Source organism: Artemia franciscana, chromosome 10 (assembly GCF_032884065.1).
Source record: "Artemia franciscana chromosome 10, ASM3288406v1, whole genome shotgun sequence".
Taxonomy (NCBI): domain Eukaryota; kingdom Metazoa; phylum Arthropoda; class Branchiopoda; order Anostraca; family Artemiidae; genus Artemia; species Artemia franciscana.
In genome coordinates, this window is record NC_088872.1 from 27,200,364 (window position 1) to 27,219,640 (window position 19,277).

The 19,277-nt window shown below is 33.2% G+C and overlaps 1 protein-coding gene across 1 annotated transcript in view; it reads right to left on the reverse strand.

The window, feature by feature from the left end:
• LOC136032005 (DNA polymerase epsilon catalytic subunit A-like) overlaps positions 1 to 19,277 on the reverse strand; it is a 118,551-nt gene that overhangs the window by 41,793 nt on the left and 57,481 nt on the right. The window contains 7 exon segments of the mRNA XM_065712072.1: positions 1,736 to 2,050; positions 5,883 to 6,072; positions 9,131 to 9,331; positions 10,125 to 10,333; positions 12,927 to 13,164; positions 17,338 to 17,486; positions 18,673 to 18,965. Of these exon segments, the coding sequence (XP_065568144.1) occupies positions 1,736 to 2,050; positions 5,883 to 6,072; positions 9,131 to 9,331; positions 10,125 to 10,333; positions 12,927 to 13,164; positions 17,338 to 17,486; positions 18,673 to 18,965 (1,595 nt within the window).

Below are 19,277 nucleotides of genomic sequence, written 5' to 3' on the forward strand. Positions count from 1 at the left end.
TACAAAGAAAGCCCTTATTGTAAACATTGCAGAAAGCTTCTTCGTCACTGTCCGTACTGCTTGCGTAACAGCCACCCACTAAGCGATTCGTACTGTCCTCCTTCTGAATTAAACTCTGTTAATTTGCATTTATCTGTCTTAAACTCTTAAGCAGCAATCATACAATCAAAACTTTTCTACTAACGCGAATCTCCCTGGTTGAAAGCGAACAAGATTTCCCAAAACGTAAACGAGATTTCCTCCTTTCTCATTGGCTTAATTGCTCCTTGAGGGGTGTGCCAGAATATCTAAAGACTGTTGACTTAAGCTAACTGGCCAACTAAAGCCAATGAGAAATACGGAAATCTTGGATATTAAAAATTATTGCTAAAAATCATATCTTATAACTACAAACTTAAGAATCTTTGGGATTATTTATCGGCATAAGATCTACAAAACGACACAAAAATCGAAGCTGTATTATTAGTATAACCGTTATAAATAGTAAAGGAAGCATATCTTAAATGGCCAATTTTAAAGAAAACTGATAATAATAATAAAAAATATTAACGGCCAAAAATTTTGGAATCTTGAAGCAAATCGAGAAGCTACTTTACAATGCTCTACGTCTTGTAAAAACAGTTTTATTACTACTTTTAAAAATTAGAGGTGTCCCCACTAGTTAATTTTTTTTTTATCAAGCTCTAAAAAAATGCAAATTTGTCCGGTCTATTCATGTTAAAGCTTTCAATGAAGCCACAGTAATTTTTTCATCAAAGAATCTGCTCGTGTCTGTTGTTAATACGCATTTCACTGCTATAGGAAAATAGCATTGACTTACAACCTGGGAGAATGACCTTAAAGCGAAAGTATTAGAATGCAACCATTCAGAATGAAAAAGCTTGCGCTTTATTTAATTATAGTCAAATTTTAAAGTTCTGTCTAGAAGTTCAGCAATGAGAACAAGAAAAAACATAGGTCCTCAGCTCTTTTAAGCGAATTATAATAAGAATGATTACTAGAAGACAATAATGGTTGTATGGACCCAAACCAGAATAAAAAGTTCCAAACTACGGTAAGGAAAAGAGTGAATCTAAGCTTTGAACAATTACAATGCCCCCAATTACCATTTTTCAATATGTCTTAAACATGCGCTTCACTTCTCGTGTGTATGGAAATAGTCTATCAGCTGCATGTGTTTTTTAGTTGCTGACAAGCAAACTATAAACTCTTCATTTCTAAATTAAGTAGGAACATACATATCTCCTTTTTATTAGTAAAAAAATGACAGTTTTGGTACCAAACAGCGTTTGTTTCCATTTTTTACGTCATAAAAGGTACAGTATAGGCTTTCCGGACATTTCTCGAGTGTTTATCCAAGATGGGAAATGTAAAATGTAGTGTTTCTTTTTTTATTGACATAAATATTTTTCAGCTTTCGCATCCCTTTATTCGCAAATCTCGCGCTTCAAAAGAGAGAGATATAGGGAAAGGGAAAGAGAAAGAGAAAGAGAAAGAAAGAGAGAGAGAGAGAGAGAGAGAGAGAGAGAGGAGAGAGAGAGAGAGAGAGAGAGAGAGAGAGAGAGAGAGAGAGAGAGAGAGAGAGAGAGAGAGAGAGAGAGAGAGAGCTGTTATGTCTTTATGGTCAAAATGAAACCCAAAACCAATAGCTAACGATGCAATAACATCAGAAAAAGACAGAATTAAGTTTACGCTAAAAAAGCAAGAAAAGAAAAAAGACGAACTCAAAGCTTACAACGGATTCTACTTCAATTGATTCAGCAGTCATGAACTTCTTCGCACCTACAGAGAACAACTCATTAATTTTTCTCTGCCTCAACGTATCATTTTTGTCAAGCATCTTTTTGTGAAGCCAATCGGGATGTCTTACTCTTGGCACAGGATTTGAAACACCCTGAAGTGCAGCTGGAATTGTGACAATTTTCATGATACAGCCGCCAAGTCTTTCAATGTAATAATCCCAATCTAAAACATCACGGATATCTGGGTCATCTATACTGTTGTCTTTTAACCATCTTCGGAGATAATGCCTTTTTACGCTAGGTTCAGACTGAAAGAGAAGAACTGTTCATACAACTAACCATAGATGACAAAGGTCAAACCCTTAAAGAGGAGAGAGAAGACAATATTTCCTGTGATGGAGGATTTTATTTATGTTTTAAGATGATTAATTTAGCAAAACTTTCCAAAAAGAATCTTTTTAAAGAAAAGCAAACTAACCAACTAACTAACTAACAACTCACCACAGCACCAAGCTGCCTGAGGCAAACACAGCTATGCAAATTCCTCCTCTGTCCCAATCTATTCAAACCCTCCCTCTTTACACTCTCCCAGAAAGGTCCCATTTGCTTTACATCATTCTTTACGATATTCTCCCACCCCAACCGAGGACGACCTGCTTTCCGTTTAGCCCAAGACGATTGACCGAAAAGAACAATCTTCGGCATTCTGTCATCCTTCAACCGCAGAACAAGTGCTTCCACTTTGTTCCTACCAGATTTCCGTTCGGTCTGTCTAAAAATCCTGGAATTTCTGACACCCGACGACAGAAAATCCGACTTTTTTGCCGACATTATACTGGTCCAAAATCCAACAAATTTCCGACTCCAAGCAAAAAATCTGACAATATTCCTTCACGTAAGAATTTTTTTCTTTTCATTAACCAAGCTTTTACGCTCGTCTGTCCTACGGCTCCTCCTCCCTCAATGTTAAAATACATATCTTAATCTTTCCAAAAAGAAGTAAAACCAATTTTTTCACACCTTTTCACACTTCTTTTTGTTCTTTTTCATCTTATATATTTAAAAAAATTCATATAAAATCCTTTTTTTTCTCAGATACAAAACAAACTTTCATCATTTTTTTTCTTCTTTTTAACTGCATTTTTTCAACTAAACTGAACGCACTCGTTTGCTGTCGAGTTAGTTTTTTTAAATTTTTAGTTGTTTTAAGAGCGGAGCATCGACCTCAGCTAGACTTGAACTACATAATTGAGGAAAGGATCACGCTTTTCAGCGAGTTCCTACCATCTGATTTAACGTCTTTCAAGGTTGAAAAGAACCACTCCAAAGCATCGTTCAGAAATGGCAAGTTTAAAAGGTGCTGGACAGTGTCGACTATGTTAGGGCACCTATGAGTACCATGATGTGTTTTTATAGAAGCCACATGACGCCAAAAATCACAGACATCTGCCACATTTGGAAAATCAAAAAGCAGTAAGCTCTGCCGTTCTTGTACTATCTTTCTTCCATCCCTCGACAGTGTACTATATCTCTGTATAATCTGTTGTAGAAGACCAGTTCCCCACCTATGCCCAAAGCTTTCGTAGGGTCAAGGATTCGCACAACGCAAATAGTTCGTCCTCAAACGAGAATCGCTGTTTGATTTGCTTCACCGCCTTCATATATAACTTACGAGCACACTCATAATTGACTTCCATTTCATGTTCATCTGCTTTTGTACTCGGATTTAACTGCAAGGTTTGAAGACACCCGTTAGCTGCCATCCCCAGGTACATATCTTCAGCTGGAAGGTATTCACTTGCTTTGTCAGGGTCGAGATTCAAAGGCGAGGTTGATCTAATATAGCTAGTCTACATAAAATTTATGGTCAGTTTTCTCAGAAGTATCTCCACCTCTAATTTTCTTTTGTGGAACAAAGGTTGTTCACTTTGGAAAAGAACATTGAAATCTGTAAAAAGCTCCAGCAGCAAGAACTAGAACTGAAGTTGAATCCGAAGCAGTGGATTCTTTAGGGTTTACTATGCCCTGTCATTTGCGCGAGTGGGATGCTTGTTCAATAGAACAAGAGAAAAAACCCATTTGTATGAGTTTATTCATGATGGTATATAATAGGATGAAGTAAAAAAAAAAATCATCTGTGCGATTTTTTTTATTCTACATAACCAGAGGAAACATGATATGGTCTTTTAATTGACTTTACATTACACTCTTTATAATAGTTATTGATAATATTCTGTTCTTGATATATAAAGGAAAAATGAATTTAATAGTCACGTGTGCCACCCCGTTGGCCCTCAAGTTAAAGATTCAAGACTTCATCAATGGAATATACATTTTTGTTACTTTATTTAATACATCTTGTAGGATAAATCGAGTTATGATTTAGTTGATGAAGGACAACAAATTAAGGGAGCTATAGGGTATTGGAAGTGTTTGGTTATTTAAAAACTTAAACCACGAAACTTGTCACCACAAATAACGTATAGCTAAGCTACTCCATCTAATATCAAAGCCCCTTTAAGCGTTGAAAAGGCCTAAATTCTTTTCTCATTTCCATAGCGCTTCATTTACCAGGGCTCAACTATTATAAAAAAGCACTCAGTGAAAGATACGTGATTATTGGGAATTAGTCTAGTAAACAAAACAACAACAAATATTGAGGCGCATTCTTGAAAAGCATAAATGGAGTGTGCTAAATAATATGAAGTAAGAATCAAGTTGTTTTATATTCTTATTCCAATGGGGAGTAAGTCTGTACCTTATCTTAGGTGCGTAGCCAACAAAGTTTGTGACTATTAAAACAGTTTGATAGTCACTAAAGTCTCGTAAAGTTAATTCCCCTGACTGAGTTCAGTATAATCAGTGCCAGTATTTTTAAATTGTTGGAATGAAACAGAAAATCTTGCAATTTAGGTGGGTCCAGACAGAAATTGCTTACTTATTCTTTGTTTGTTATTTTTCCGGATTTTTCAACATTTTGAACCTGTGAGTAACCATAGTAGCCTAGCTCTCCTGTGCTTTGTTGACAATAGCAAGCCAAGATCTTTGATTTGTCAGGTAACGTTTAGAGAGATGATACAAGATGATAATCGGAAAGACCTTTGGCTTAAACAAATGAGGAAAATATTAAACAGTAGTGGCATGTCAGGAGTTTGGGATTGAGGGATTGGCACACAAGGAGGAGTAAGCTCAGAGGCGTACAGATAGTACAGGTTGAGCAGGAGATACAACTATGACAGACAATTTAGACCACGGCAGCATTTCTACGTTCAGATCAAGCAGGCATGGAAAGAGGAATATCAACTTAATGTAGGGCTTACCTTCACTGGGAGGATACAAGTTTGGTCATTTCAGTAAGGGGTAATTCTATGCAATTTGGGGGAAAATGTAACTAGTTGGGGAGATTTACATCACGGAGTGGTCCGTATTTTTTCGATGTGCGAGGATAGTGAGGATCTAGAGCACTTTATGCACAAATGTAAGGAGTTGGTGGATTTGAATGAGGGTATTTTTGGATTGGATAGAGGGGAGGAATGGAGAAAGGTTTAAATTTTGACGAGTAATTGTCAGCTGGATGTTAGGACTGTAGGCAAGTTTGTTTATGGGTCGATGCATCACAGATGATAAAGGACAATGACGTTGAAAAAAGCATTGGCAAAATGGGGAGGGGGATGGGGAGCTTCTGTTTCGCTGTTTTTTGCTTGAATCCTTCCTTATGATATCTTTCCCAACCCCATTCGGGGACGACCTGCTTATCGATTGGCCATAGGTGGATGAATGAAAAGCACTATTTTTTGTAATTTATTCTAGTTTTATTTTCGTCAGTCAGGTAAGTACCTTAAACTATCGTCAGACAGAAGATCTCAAAACGTCTAGAATATCTTCCTCGACTTTTGAAGCACCCGTGTTTTAGAAAAATACTTGACCGATATCATTATCGTGGTCTTCAGTGTTTAAAGACTTGTCTCCCTATACTTCCAAACTTTTTCATTGGCAACAGGTTCCCTCATGGAAAAATTTTCTTCTTTCCATTTTTAAAAGAGCGATTTTTATGCTGAATTCTTTATACAAAATCCCATTTATTATAAGCTAGATTAACTAGAACCCTAAATCAACAAGAAAGATATCGATGCACAATACCTGAAAGATAGCGAGTGGTATAGCTCTTTCTGTTACAGGAGCTCCATCAGGTTTTCTGGAGATGACAAATCGGCAACTAAGCCCAGCATCTTTCACCATTTGGTCACCAAGAAATTCTGCGAGACGTTTGGCAGTACTAATTGAAGTTGACTTTTGTTCACCATAGTCTTCCAGCTTCCGAGACATTGACCTAAGAACAAAAACAAGGAATGACAAAGAAAAAAAAAACATCCAAAAACAAAGAAATTTATAATAAGCAGTCTGCTGAACTCTAAAATAAATGGTAAAATAAAGGCAAATGGAGACAGAAAACAAGAAAAATTCTCAAAACTAATGTAAGTACGTGACTCTTTAAGCAACTGGTACTCAACCGCAAAATCATCTTTTCTCACCTCTTGTGTACATAAATGCCTGTGACTTCCCTACCACCAGCAATAAGTTCACGCTGCAGGAATGCACTGCAGGGCCGACGCAGGGCCGACGCAGGGACCATAGTAGTCAAGAAGCGTCGTTAATTCTTAAATAAAAACCAGCAATAAGCTAACTTCACCGACACACTGACGATTTACAAAAAAAAGAAAAAAAATCCCTTAAACGTCATATCTACTCTTTCATTTCGTCTTCGTTTTTGGGATATAGAGTAATATCTATTACACTAGATAGCACTTAAGCCAAAAGCACCGGATGTTGCGTTTATGCATTCTGTGTCATCGATTAAAGACTCAAGGGTATTGTTCTATCAGTAGATGGCGTTCAACCTATTTTTTCCTCTGTAGATTCTGTTCACAACCGAATTGGCTTTTAATTCCATTCTAAGAGAATAAGTGAACTTATCCTCTAATATACTTATTAACACCATCCATCATTGTAATTTCTTTCATCATTATGCTCAATTTTATTCTTAATGTGCGTCAGCATTTTTTTCATCCCAAGTAAGGGTTTGCTTACAATTTGGGTTGTTTAGAACTGGGTTGACTATTAGTCTGTTAGCGTATCGTGACGGTCGTACTCAGATTGTTTCTGAAATATTATAATTTTGACTTTGTGTATCCATAAGAAAGTTTCTTGCAACTCTGATTCAAGTCCTACGATCCAAATGAGATCACTTGTCTGCAGTCAACATTAATTCCTCGTTTTTCAAACTCTTTAGCGAAGAAATTGTCACAAGACTTCTCCAACTTTCGAAAACTTAATTCAAATCATTTTAAAATACCAACTCTCGACGAAATATATCCCATGTTGACAATTTGTGATCTTTAACTGTTACAAATTTTCTTACTGCTTCCGCTGATTTTAAATGGATGTCACCTTGCGTATTGAGCCAGGAACCAATTTAACTTCTGACGGGGGGGGGGGAGAAAGAGGGAGCCACAAATTCTTATTATTAAGACATCGTCCTGAAGGGGACCTCAAAAGCCGACCAAGCTTGTGGGAAGTAGAATCTATAATCCTAGTTGTGTTTTCTGAGTAACCGGACACAACCTGATCCCTGCATTGAGGAGAGCTCAAATTCAGTTTTGAAGAAAATTTGATAGAAAATGATGGTTAAATCCCTTTTCACCAGCGTAAATATAGGTGGACGAAATTTGTTCGACCAAATCTAGTCAAGAAGAGATGGGAGACGACACGAAACAGTTAATGGTTTAACGGTTTCTCCCTGGAGAAACCGTTAAGCCTACTTACTCTTTGGGGAACTACTTACTCCCTGGAGAAGTAGGTGATAAGTAATCAAACTTTACTGAATGAGCTTTGACCTTTTGCTCAAGACCAATCGAATTTAAGGTCAACTGTCACTGTCAACTTATTGAGTTGTAGGAGTTGAAGGACCTAAGTCTAAGCAACAAGCGACGTGAAAGGTATCTAGGCTGGTGAAGGTTTGACTTCAAATCCGTAAACCAAGCGTTACGTGGACGGTCCATAACCGCAGAACATCCTTCAGTATTAGGTAAAACATGATGGAAAACAGGAAATTCATGCATACAAGACTGCGTAAAACAGCCTAGGTATCCTTGTTATCGTTTCCTGGTATGAATTAAATTATTTCTGGGGTTAATACCATGGAAAACCTGAAACAGAACAAGCGATTTAGTCGAATGAGTTATTCCGTAACTGTGACCCATGAGCCACAGCTGCTCCAAATCTTAACAGGACATTTCATGAGAGTTCTAGGTTCAAACACAATATTACACAAAATGTTCATAAAATCTACGTATATTTATAGTATCAAACCAAGAAAACTGTAAATATATTAGAAATTTTTATATTTTTTGCTACAATAAACATTTAACCACGATATCTATTGTTAACGGGTTAAATGACGAAATATTTATTTTCACTTCATGATCCTGCCATTTGTATGCGATACGGCATGATTATTTCTTAACTTTAGACTGACTGTCAAGTTAAATAAACTAAAATTTACGCCTGTACCAAAAATTAAGTTTATTAACTTAAATTTTGGATTCCCTTATCAGTTGGGCCAATTCGTTATTCAAGGCAACGAAATAACAGATTTCTTATAAGACTTTTAAAGGACTAATGTCATTATTTCATTAAATCCATTATTTCGCTTCTTTATTTAAGATTTTCTTCTTATGGTAATAAGGAATAAACTATCCCATTTATACTCTAGCAATTAAAAATGCTTTACAATGCAAAGCTAGCGAAGAGACTTTGCATTTGATAAAACAAATGTTGCGACTGTTTTGCTATTTTCTAGTATAATTGGTTTTGTCCGAACATCTAGACACAGGAGAAGAAAGGATAACAACAAAGAAAAAAAAAGTGAACAGCAAATATCTTGACTTTTAACAGATATTATAAATATCCCAACAGAACTTCGAAATTAACCTTTTGACATGTATAACCGATGAAATGATAACCTTTATAAAAATAAACTGAAAGAAAAAGAAAGATTTATGGCTTTAAAAAAAGAGATAAAAGAAAAAAAAAGGAGGTGGTAACATTCAATATATTTTACAAATTTTGGTGGTGAGACACATAGATTAAACAACATAATTACAATTAGTTATATTCAGATTACTATTGAGCGAACATTGAGTAAAAAGTCAATTTTAACATTCCAATCTTCTCGTCAAATATTCACTTCTAAAGCAGAGTAACTAAGAGAGCTTTATTTTCATAGAAAAAAATAATTAAATGTATACCAAATACCAAGCAACAACAAGTTATTGAAGGAAAAATAATGAAAGAAAACAGAATGCGAATGAATAAATGAATAAAGGCACCTGTTTTCAGAGATAAGCTCGAATAGTTCGCAATCAGGCATATTAGCAGCACGACTATAAAGAACATCCAACCAATAATCGGCAACTTTTGCAACAGCAGCATAGCAGGTTTCTAATGAATCACCTTTCAAAAAGGCTTCAAAAACAGACGATTGAAAAATTTTAATTAATTGAAGCTCTCCACGTCGCTTCACTTCAAACCTAAAATGAAAAAAAAAATGAAAGAATTAAAAAGCCGACAGAGGGATTCCTTAAATTATATTAGTGTCAATTGGTAACATCTTGTAATGGTCTACAGAGGCATAATATATATCAGTATACCTGTACTCCAATCCTGAAAATCACCTCCTCAGCAGAACCGAAAAAACTGCAACCTAAACGTGGGTATTTGTCGTTTGTTCCACCCCCTCCAGCAAGCATAGGTTGTACGAGCCATATGCTAACTAGTAATTTTTAACTAATGCACTCCTTTATAGTATAATTGGCACGAAATTTTCTGTGTTAGAAGACTGCACAGCAAACTATATTTCAAATTAGATGAATGCAAAAATGATTTTTGTGAGGCCAAAATTATTAAAAAAAATTCAAATAATTATTCAATAAAAATTGTAAAATTCTTAGGAAGTGCATAAGACCATTTCTGATTGGATAGAATTCGAATCAAGGTTAGTATCATCATCCAATTATCTATGCTATTTCGCTCGTCTGGGAATTGTGAAAGTCTCGAAGCCCAATTTGGAACAATTCAAAGATGCTTTTCTTAGAGTTACTTCTGGAAGATATTTTTCCACATCCTGACATACCAAAGGCTATTGTTATTGACAAAGTAATATCTTTCAGTAACAAATGAAAGTAAAAGAAAAAGAAAGAATCCATTAAAAATGATAGTCAAAGCAGTAGTAAGATGAACCAAACACAACAAAATCATCACTTTTACAAAATACAAAACAAAAAACCAATAAAGAATTAAAATACAAAGCGTATAGATAATTACCCCTTGAGTTCAGCTAGACTTCCATCAAAATTGAAAACAGCATACCGCTTCTTAAGCTTTTTCCCTTCTTCTTTAGAAGCAGGAAGAATCATGGCCAAATAAGGACCGTCTACTTCGAAAAAAATTGAATTCTCAGCACGCGTTACGTACCCCAAGTTCTCAGGGTCAACCAACTCATGGTACTGGTTATTAGTGTAGTGGTCTTTCACCTACATATTGTAAAATAAAATGATAATTCAACATGGGGGCACTATATTCATTAACTCGATATATATATATATATATATATATATATATATATATATATATATATATATATATATATATATATATATATATATATATATATATATATATATATATATATATATATATATATTATCAACATTTTTTTCGAATTTGAAATACTTAATAGCGTCTTCATCACAAGGGGATAATATTTCGCATTCACTGAGATTGATAGTGGACTCAGTCCGAGAAAACAATCTGAGAAGCCGGTAAAACCATGTATCTTCTGATTTGCTTTTTTTATACTTTCATATTTCCAGTACTTGATGCTGTGCTTTGAGTGCCATCATCAAGCTTGTACATGAAAATGCAATTTTTTCTAAAAATTGATTCTATTTATAAACTATTATTCTTTTGATTACAAAAGGCACTAGACATAGCAATTTCCTTTAAAATCAGCCATTAAACAGCTCTCTAAAAATCTGCACCATTAGACACTCTCGAGATTTAAATTTCATATAATACATGATAATAATTTTGTTGATACACTAAATGTTTAAATCTAACCCTTAGCACATGAAATATTAAAATTAAATATAATATGGAAGAATTACACTGGACTTAGCTGCCTGATTCATTGATGTTCATCTCTTACTACTGCAAGAAGAAAAAACCTTTGGCTTTTTCCTGTTTCTAATTTGGGTTGCAGCAGTTGATAGCAACCTAGTAAGAGACGATCACGTCTCATTTTAAGAAATATAATATTAATAATGGTCTTAGTTAGTTGCCTGACTCTTTGAGGTTCGCCTTTTATCCTTTATCCACCGGAGAAAATATCTAAATATGGAATTTAAGGCAACTTCCCCAAAAAAACTAACAAAAGAAATTCCATGCTACTCACCACCAGGGTAGTCTTTTGTTGTTGAGAGCTGGCCCCTGGCCCTCCCTCAATAGCTACCCCCCTTTCGAAGAAAACTAATTAACGATATCTTATCACAAAAATCATGGAAATTCAGTTTAATTTTATTAATTCTTTCCGAGGTTTTCCAAGACACCTATAGTTTTCACTACAAACAAGAATTTGGCTACTGCCCGTTTCTCTAACGGTAAAAGCATAAAGTCTACTGCGTATTTGGCGCTTTACTAAAACGAGTTGTATTAAAAATATTTTCATCTGTAATTTATACAACATTAAAAATAAAAAAAATAAAAAATAAATGAAAATTACAGTGAAAGAAAATCTTGGGCTGATAAGCTTTCAGTAATTAATATTATTATACATTAAATATTCAGTTTATTTTTATTAGTTCTTGCCAAGACTGTTTCTAAACAAATATAGTTTTATTTTGGAATACAAAATTATTTGGAAATAGTGAATTTGAAACAATTCAAACTTTGGCGATCAAAAACGAACAGAAATTAATTAAAAAAAAAAAAAAAAAAAAATCCGAAAAAGAAGTTTTTTATGAAAAGTAAAGGCCATGTTAAATTTAAGATCAGTAGAAATAAAATCCTACAATAACTCAAACTCAAAACGACCAGGAATTACTACTAAAGAATAAATGAAACCTTAAACAAGCAGAAATTAAGTAAACAACTATATCAAAAATACATACAACAGGTACTAATATAAATGAATAAAAAAAATCTTAAGACGAGTAAACCTTGATTTGATTACGGACATCAAGCTTAAAACAAACAAAATATTTTGCTATTGAAGTATAAACGAAACCCAAAACGAACAGAAATTAAATAAACAATCTTAGCAGACAAACACAATAGGTGCTAATATAAATGAGTAAATAAATCTTAAAACGAGTGAAACTTAAATTGAATACACAAATCAAGCTTGAAACGAGCAAAAATCACTGCAAACAAGAGCTTGGGTATTTCCCCCCTCCTCTCACTGTAAATGTCTAAAATCTACTGCATCACTGGCACTTTACTGAAAACGAATTGTATTGCAAATATTTTCTTTTGTACTTATTACAACATTGAAAATAAACATAAGAATTACAATAAATTAAATTTTGAACCTGATCAGCTTTCAGTAATTAATATCATTATATATCAAATATTCATTTTAATTCTATTAGTACTTTAGAACGCTGTTCAAGACAAACAAAGTTTCACTACAAACAAGAGTTTGGATACTTCCCCCTTCCCTAACTGTAAAAGTCTAAAGCCTACTGCCTCATTGGCGCTTCACTGAAAACGAATTATATTGCAAAGGTTTTCTTTTCCAGTTATTACAGCATTGAAAATGAAAATAAAATTACAGCGAAATAAATCTTGAACTGATGATCTTTCAACAATTAATATCATTATATATCATATAGTCAGTTCGATTTTATTTGTACTTTCCAAGACTGTTCAAAACACATTTAGTTTTCACTAAACTGCCAATTACGCAGTATTTTTAAGACTTTAAGTGAGAGAAGGAGGCAATACCCAAACTCGTGTTTGTAGTGATCTTTTTTTGTTTCAAGCTTGATTTGCATATTCAATTTAAGTTTCATTATTTTTAAGATTTATTTATTCATTTATATATAAATCTATTTATAAATAAAAGACTTACAGACTTATATTTAGCATAGCTCCTGGATAAGAAATGGTTATCTTTGACTTTTTTGGATTTGATGTTTTGATGACATAGTTTTCTGGAAAAGATGCAGGAAGAATACACCAAATACCATCCGTATCAAGTTCCAAAGGTCTACCAATCTGCTCAACTAGTTCTCTTGCCTTGCGAATAATAGAGGCTCCGGTGTAGCATACAATTCCAGCCATCTCCATGCTATGCCAGCGAGCCCTGATAGAATAACAAAATTTACCAGACGAGCTTGACATAGAAAATATTTGGAAAAATAAAGGATAGACAAACTTACAAAACAAGCTTAATATGGAAGAAACAGACACAATAGAGAATTGGATGGCTGAAGCAGACAGATAATAAAAATCCACAATGATACTTTAAAAAATAAAAATATTTCCTGTACTTCAAAGCGGAACTCCAACATAGAGAGAGAGAAAAAAAAGAAAACAAGTCGAAATTTCACAACTAAGCAATATGAAAAAAAATAATAAAAAAAAAGAGCTAAATCACGTGAAAATCAGTCTCAAGACTTTAGCTGTAAATTAGTTACTATGGCCATTCCTACGGTTCCAAAATCTTGTAACTATGTTTAATAATGTAAACAGATGTTAAACTGTTCTTAATCTACTTAGATAATCAGTGAGGTTATTTATTTTTTAAGAAGTATTAGCTTGTTGCGCGAAAATATTATTGAAGATGGAGCTTAGCCTCATATCTTCCTCCACGCTTATCACTTAAATATTTTAGAACAGCCTCCCTCTTTATCTTCAATTCACTTGAATCTAAGGAAATATCAGTGCTAACTTTTGAGGTAACTGTTAAAATATCAATAATTCCTTGTTACTATACTGCATTTTTGAAGTCAAACCCTTGAATGGCTAGAAAATGCTGGATATTCAATAAAAATGGCAAGCCATAACGCCGCCAGTTTTCCAACTGCACACAATAAATTGATGATAGCTATATATATATATATATATATATATATATATATATATATATATATATATATATATATATATATATATATATATATATATATATATATATATATATATATATATATATATATATATATATATATATATATATATATATATATATATATATATATATATATATATATATATATATATATATATATATGTATATACATATATATATATATATGTATATACATATATATATATATATATATATATATGTACATATATATATATATATATATATATATATATATATATATATATATATATATATATATATATATATATATATGTGTATATATATATATATATATATATATATATATATGTATATATATATATATATATATATATATATATATATATATATATATATATATATATATATATATATATATATAAAATAACATAAATTTTTTCAATCTCCACTCTTGAAAATAGAAAAATTCTGGCCTTTTCAAAATAGGTTTTAAACATCAGTACCAAATTAGTTATTAAGATAAAAGTCACACAAATCCTGAGATTATAAGAGAACCCAAGCTCAAAGTCCTCTTGGGTATGGTACAAGGAGGTGATATTTTATTTGCAATAACCTCACTAAATATAGTTAAATAAGTCTTTAGGTTTCAGGCAACAGAGCAAAAGAGAACTTTTTTCGACTTCTGTTGAATTTGAAACCTACGATTTTGAAGACTAAGACTAAAATGAGAAATGAAAGATAAGGAAGATCAAGTAATCAATAGCATCAGATCTTTAGACATTTAGAGAAAAAAAAAAGAACGATTGTTCGACTAGGTCCTAGCTAGGATATCAGACCAAAATAAAAGTAGAGTAATTTAGTTGTAACTAGAATGTATGTGCTTAATACTAGAAAAAAACTCTAATAAAAAGTATATTTTGATAAAATTATGGTGTCGTATAATTTTATAAAACTATTTAATCAAACTTTCAAAATTGTCAGTATTACATGGCAGGGGTTTTGAATCCTGACATATCCCACTCCGTGCGTTGGTGTTCTTTTTGCAATCACTCCGTTCACACCAGAGGGTTTGGTTGGTGGGGGGGGGGGTAGAAAATTACAAGTTAATGTAACTAGAGTCCCCGGATGGCGTAGAGCCTATTCTACGTTTTTGTACTCAAAGTGGTTCAGAGCTCTTTCAAGCTTTCATGTTCGTACAAAACACAAACATGAGATGCTTGTTCTTGTAAATTAACAAGCATCTCGGAAGCCTCGATTAAGATGCAATTATTTTCTTTACTAAACTTTAACCTGTAGCAGGAGCAAATATATTTTGAAGGCCAAACAGGTCAAATGTAAAAATCTCATATTGTTGATATTACATTTGAGAAATAATTTTATGACCACTAGAATCTTTTGTTCATTTGTTCTTTCAAGCTGACTTCAGTTTACTTCAGGTAAAAGCAGTTCTTGCTCAAGTTGACTTCTGGCAAAAGCAGCTTAGTAAAAGAATTATCTTATGACCCATAATTACGTATTGGGAATATTCATTCCAAGAATGGCACCCCTACTGTTTTGAGCTTCATATTGAATTTTAATAGCATAATGCCAAATGGTAAAGGAGAAGTAGAATCATTTTTTTTGTAGGGTGGACGTTACATCTTAATGGTCAGTCACCATTATTTGAATCTCATCCTGATTCCCGTTTTCACTTGAAAGACTTCGAACATTCTGAGTTAGTCTCCGGAAATAAGCTTTGCCTTTTTTATTGTTTCGAAGAGGTACATCGGAAGAAATATATATATATATATATATATATATATATATATATATATATATATATATATATATATATATATATATATATATATATATATATATATATATAGAAATAGTGATTAGATGGTAAATAACTACGATTAGGTAATAATGCAGTTAATATTGAAGTATACTGAAGTAAACACAAAAGAATTCTTCTATAATTCATCTAGTTGCAGAAGCAACGGTATTAAAACTTGCATAAATTTTGTGTCTATCAACACTGTATATACACATACTCCTTTGCCTCAAAGTTAAATAATTTTTTAGCAAGAGTATAGTAAACAATTCACATTTCTTTCTGTACTAAGTTAAATAAAAAATACTATCCTGACACGTATCTAACCAAAATTAGTGGATTTTTCAGTAATTTTTAGCCATTCAGAAGCAGAATATTAGTGTTTTCTTTAACTTAAGGAATAAGGTTGATCTTTTGCCTAAGGCTTCCTTCCTAACACTAACAGCAAGATTCAATAAACTTCGATAATGACCATTTGAAGAAAGACCTACTGTGACTACTTAAGATTTGGTTGGCAGTGTTGATTCTTTTTTCAGTTAGGTCTGGCTTATTTTCATTCGGGAATACGGCTTATTGACTTGATAAATAGTCTTTATCACTTCTCTTAGAATACTAATTCACTGGACCGACGTAGAAAATAGTACTATGTACTGCAAAACCCCAACAAACGTTATTGAAAAAAAAGCAACGAAACCAACTTAGAGAACAATACTTTTTCCTGAAAAACTTACTCCAAAAATGAATGCAAATTAAACTGAGAATTTTATGGAGTAAATCGACATATTTTCGATAGCTTGAACTTATCATCTATTCCGATGGTTTCTAGTCTGCACCCATCATAGTCTATGCAATAGCTGAGGTCACTCACAAAAGAGCGATTTGTCTCTTAGCGTTTTTCTTTCGACTGTCGTTGTTTTCTTCTCAAAATACGGAGAAAAAAGAATTAATGGTGATAAGGGTTGAGATTGGAGAGACTATGCTAATCATGGCTGCGGTGCCCACCAAAGCCTAGTAAAGAACGAACTTTAGCCCATAGTAGCCGAAAATTTAAAAACGCGGTTAAAAATAGATGTCAAGTGAGGATGAAGCGCCGCTTAAAGCTGATTCAGGTGTGGTAACTATTATTTCGAATAGCCTTAGCACTATAAGTTTACTGTGAAAACAGATTTATGGAAATTTCGACAAAAAAACTGAAGCCTCTCGAAAATAGCAATAGGTTGAAATGAAAATTGCAGCAGTTTGCACAGAAAGCCCAATATAGAATTACAGTCCACCACCTTGAACAAGATAAATAACTTTTTCGCATAGTAAGCAGTTATTTGTCTCCTCTTGCTTCTTCTTTTTTTATAAATAAGTTCCAAACATTAATATCTAAATAATACAACGAAAAACAACAGTAAAGAAATACCGAGCTCTTTGGACAAATACCTAAAGTGGTCTTCTAGGGAGGCTGTCGACACAAAACAGCATTTTCTATGTAGTCTACACTCAATAGAGATACAGGAGAAATTCAATTGAACCATTGTATAATAACCTTATTGTGGAAGATTCGAGTAATCTACTGTAAAGTTAGGGAGATATTAATTAAATAAAGTTTATCAATTTACCCCTTTCTCATAACATAGCCGTAAAAGGAATTGAGAATACATTTATGAGCCAATTGGAGTGAATCGTAGAGAACTTCTCGATTTTTTGCAGACTTGATTTCACCTGCATCTCCTTTAGCTATTGCATCAGAAACTTGCTTTTTAGCGGTCTGCAAAACAAAATTCAAACTAATCATAGCAACTTTATGGTTTATAACTCTCTTCAGCAAACATTAATGACATACTAAGTTTGCCACACTGACTCATCTCAATAAAAAGAGCAACAGAGAAATGACAAACAGCTCGTTTTTATAATATAGTACCAATACTAGAACAAAAAAAAAAGAACAAGAGAAACGATATTCAAAAAGTTTCCTGCTGAGTTGTGGGCTTGATTGTGAATATTGTGTTAAGACTATTACATGCAAGAATGCGAGGGTAGTAGAGAGGGTTCCTGTAATTGATTATTATTCGACCGCAATAATGTTTTGAGTCATCTTCTTTATAAATTAAACAAAATTCCCTTCTCAACTCTAGAGACTGAATTAACTGCTCTTTCTGTAAAATCTCACAAGATCTAAAAAGCGGAGTTTATCGATTTTCCTTCTGAGTAGCTCAATTGTGACCATTTAATTCTGACAATATGCAACAAATGTTTCAGTGCAAATGTGAACAGTAGACTGCAGGTAACCCCCAACATATTTACAATTACATCACTTCTTGCTAACTTTTAAATGAGTATACATAAGACAATCGTTTATTTCGAAAGTAACTTTTACAAATATTGGCCAAATATGTCAAATATAGTGCAGAAGAGGAAACAGAAAAATGAAAATGAGAGAATATATACAATAAAAAAAGGTTGGAAACAAGTGAAATAAAGGAGAACCGTAAAGAATAGGAGGTGCGTGTCAAAAGGCAAATATATCAAAGAATCATATTTTGGTAAAAAAAGGGCATGCGATTTTCTTCTTTGTACGTCTGTTTTTTTTAGTCTCCTAGTCGCACAACACACTGAAATGTTGTGCGTCACACTGAGGTATGAGGTGATATTAAGAGTGTGGTTGAAACTGAATAGGGCAGCGAGGTCCAACAGGGAAAAATGATCAACTGGGTAGAATTAGTTTTATATAAAATTGTTAAAAGCATTTTTCTTTATTCATTTTTTGTGAAACCCAGGGACAAGTCAATCTTCCATTTCTAATAAAATAATAAATACATAAAAAAAAACTAAGATTTAGACAAGAGTTTTAAAACAAAGTATCCCAATTGAGTCTGCAAAACGAATTTTAAACATTTTAGATATAACAATTAAAAGCATTAGATACTTTAAGGTTAAATAATATAAAATCTTACTTTAGAAAGGCCTTTGTATTCATATCTTCGATCCCGAAATGCTCTAACCGTATCAACATAGAAACTGTTTTCTTTCTGGCATATAGTTTGTTTCCGCTCTTCCATTCTAGTAACATGAACCTTTTTGTATGCTTTTCGACAGTACTCAGTTAATCTTTTCTTCTCAAAAGCAGCTTGTTCTTCTTTTGTAAGCTCGTGATAAGCTCGGACAGGCCCACCTGGAATAACAGCAGGGAATCGCTCCATTTCTAGCTGCTGTTGAATGCGCTGATACTCTCCTCTTGTTGCTGGCACTGGAAAGTTTTACATTTGAAATGCAAGAATGGACGATCTATACTAAATTTTGTGTCGACTGAAAGTTTAACATTTAAACCGAAAGAATAGACGTTCTCTAATAAATTGATATTCACAACCCTGTCTTCATGTCAACTCTTCATGCATGTTCACGAATCTGACCAGACGTCAACGTCTGTCCAGACATACAGTCCAGGAGTAGGGTAGTTATGTCTAGACATACAACCTAGGACCTCTTAACAAAAATATAAAGACATAAAAAAAAATGATTACCATCAAAAATTTTTAAATGCCCGAATTTAAATTTTACT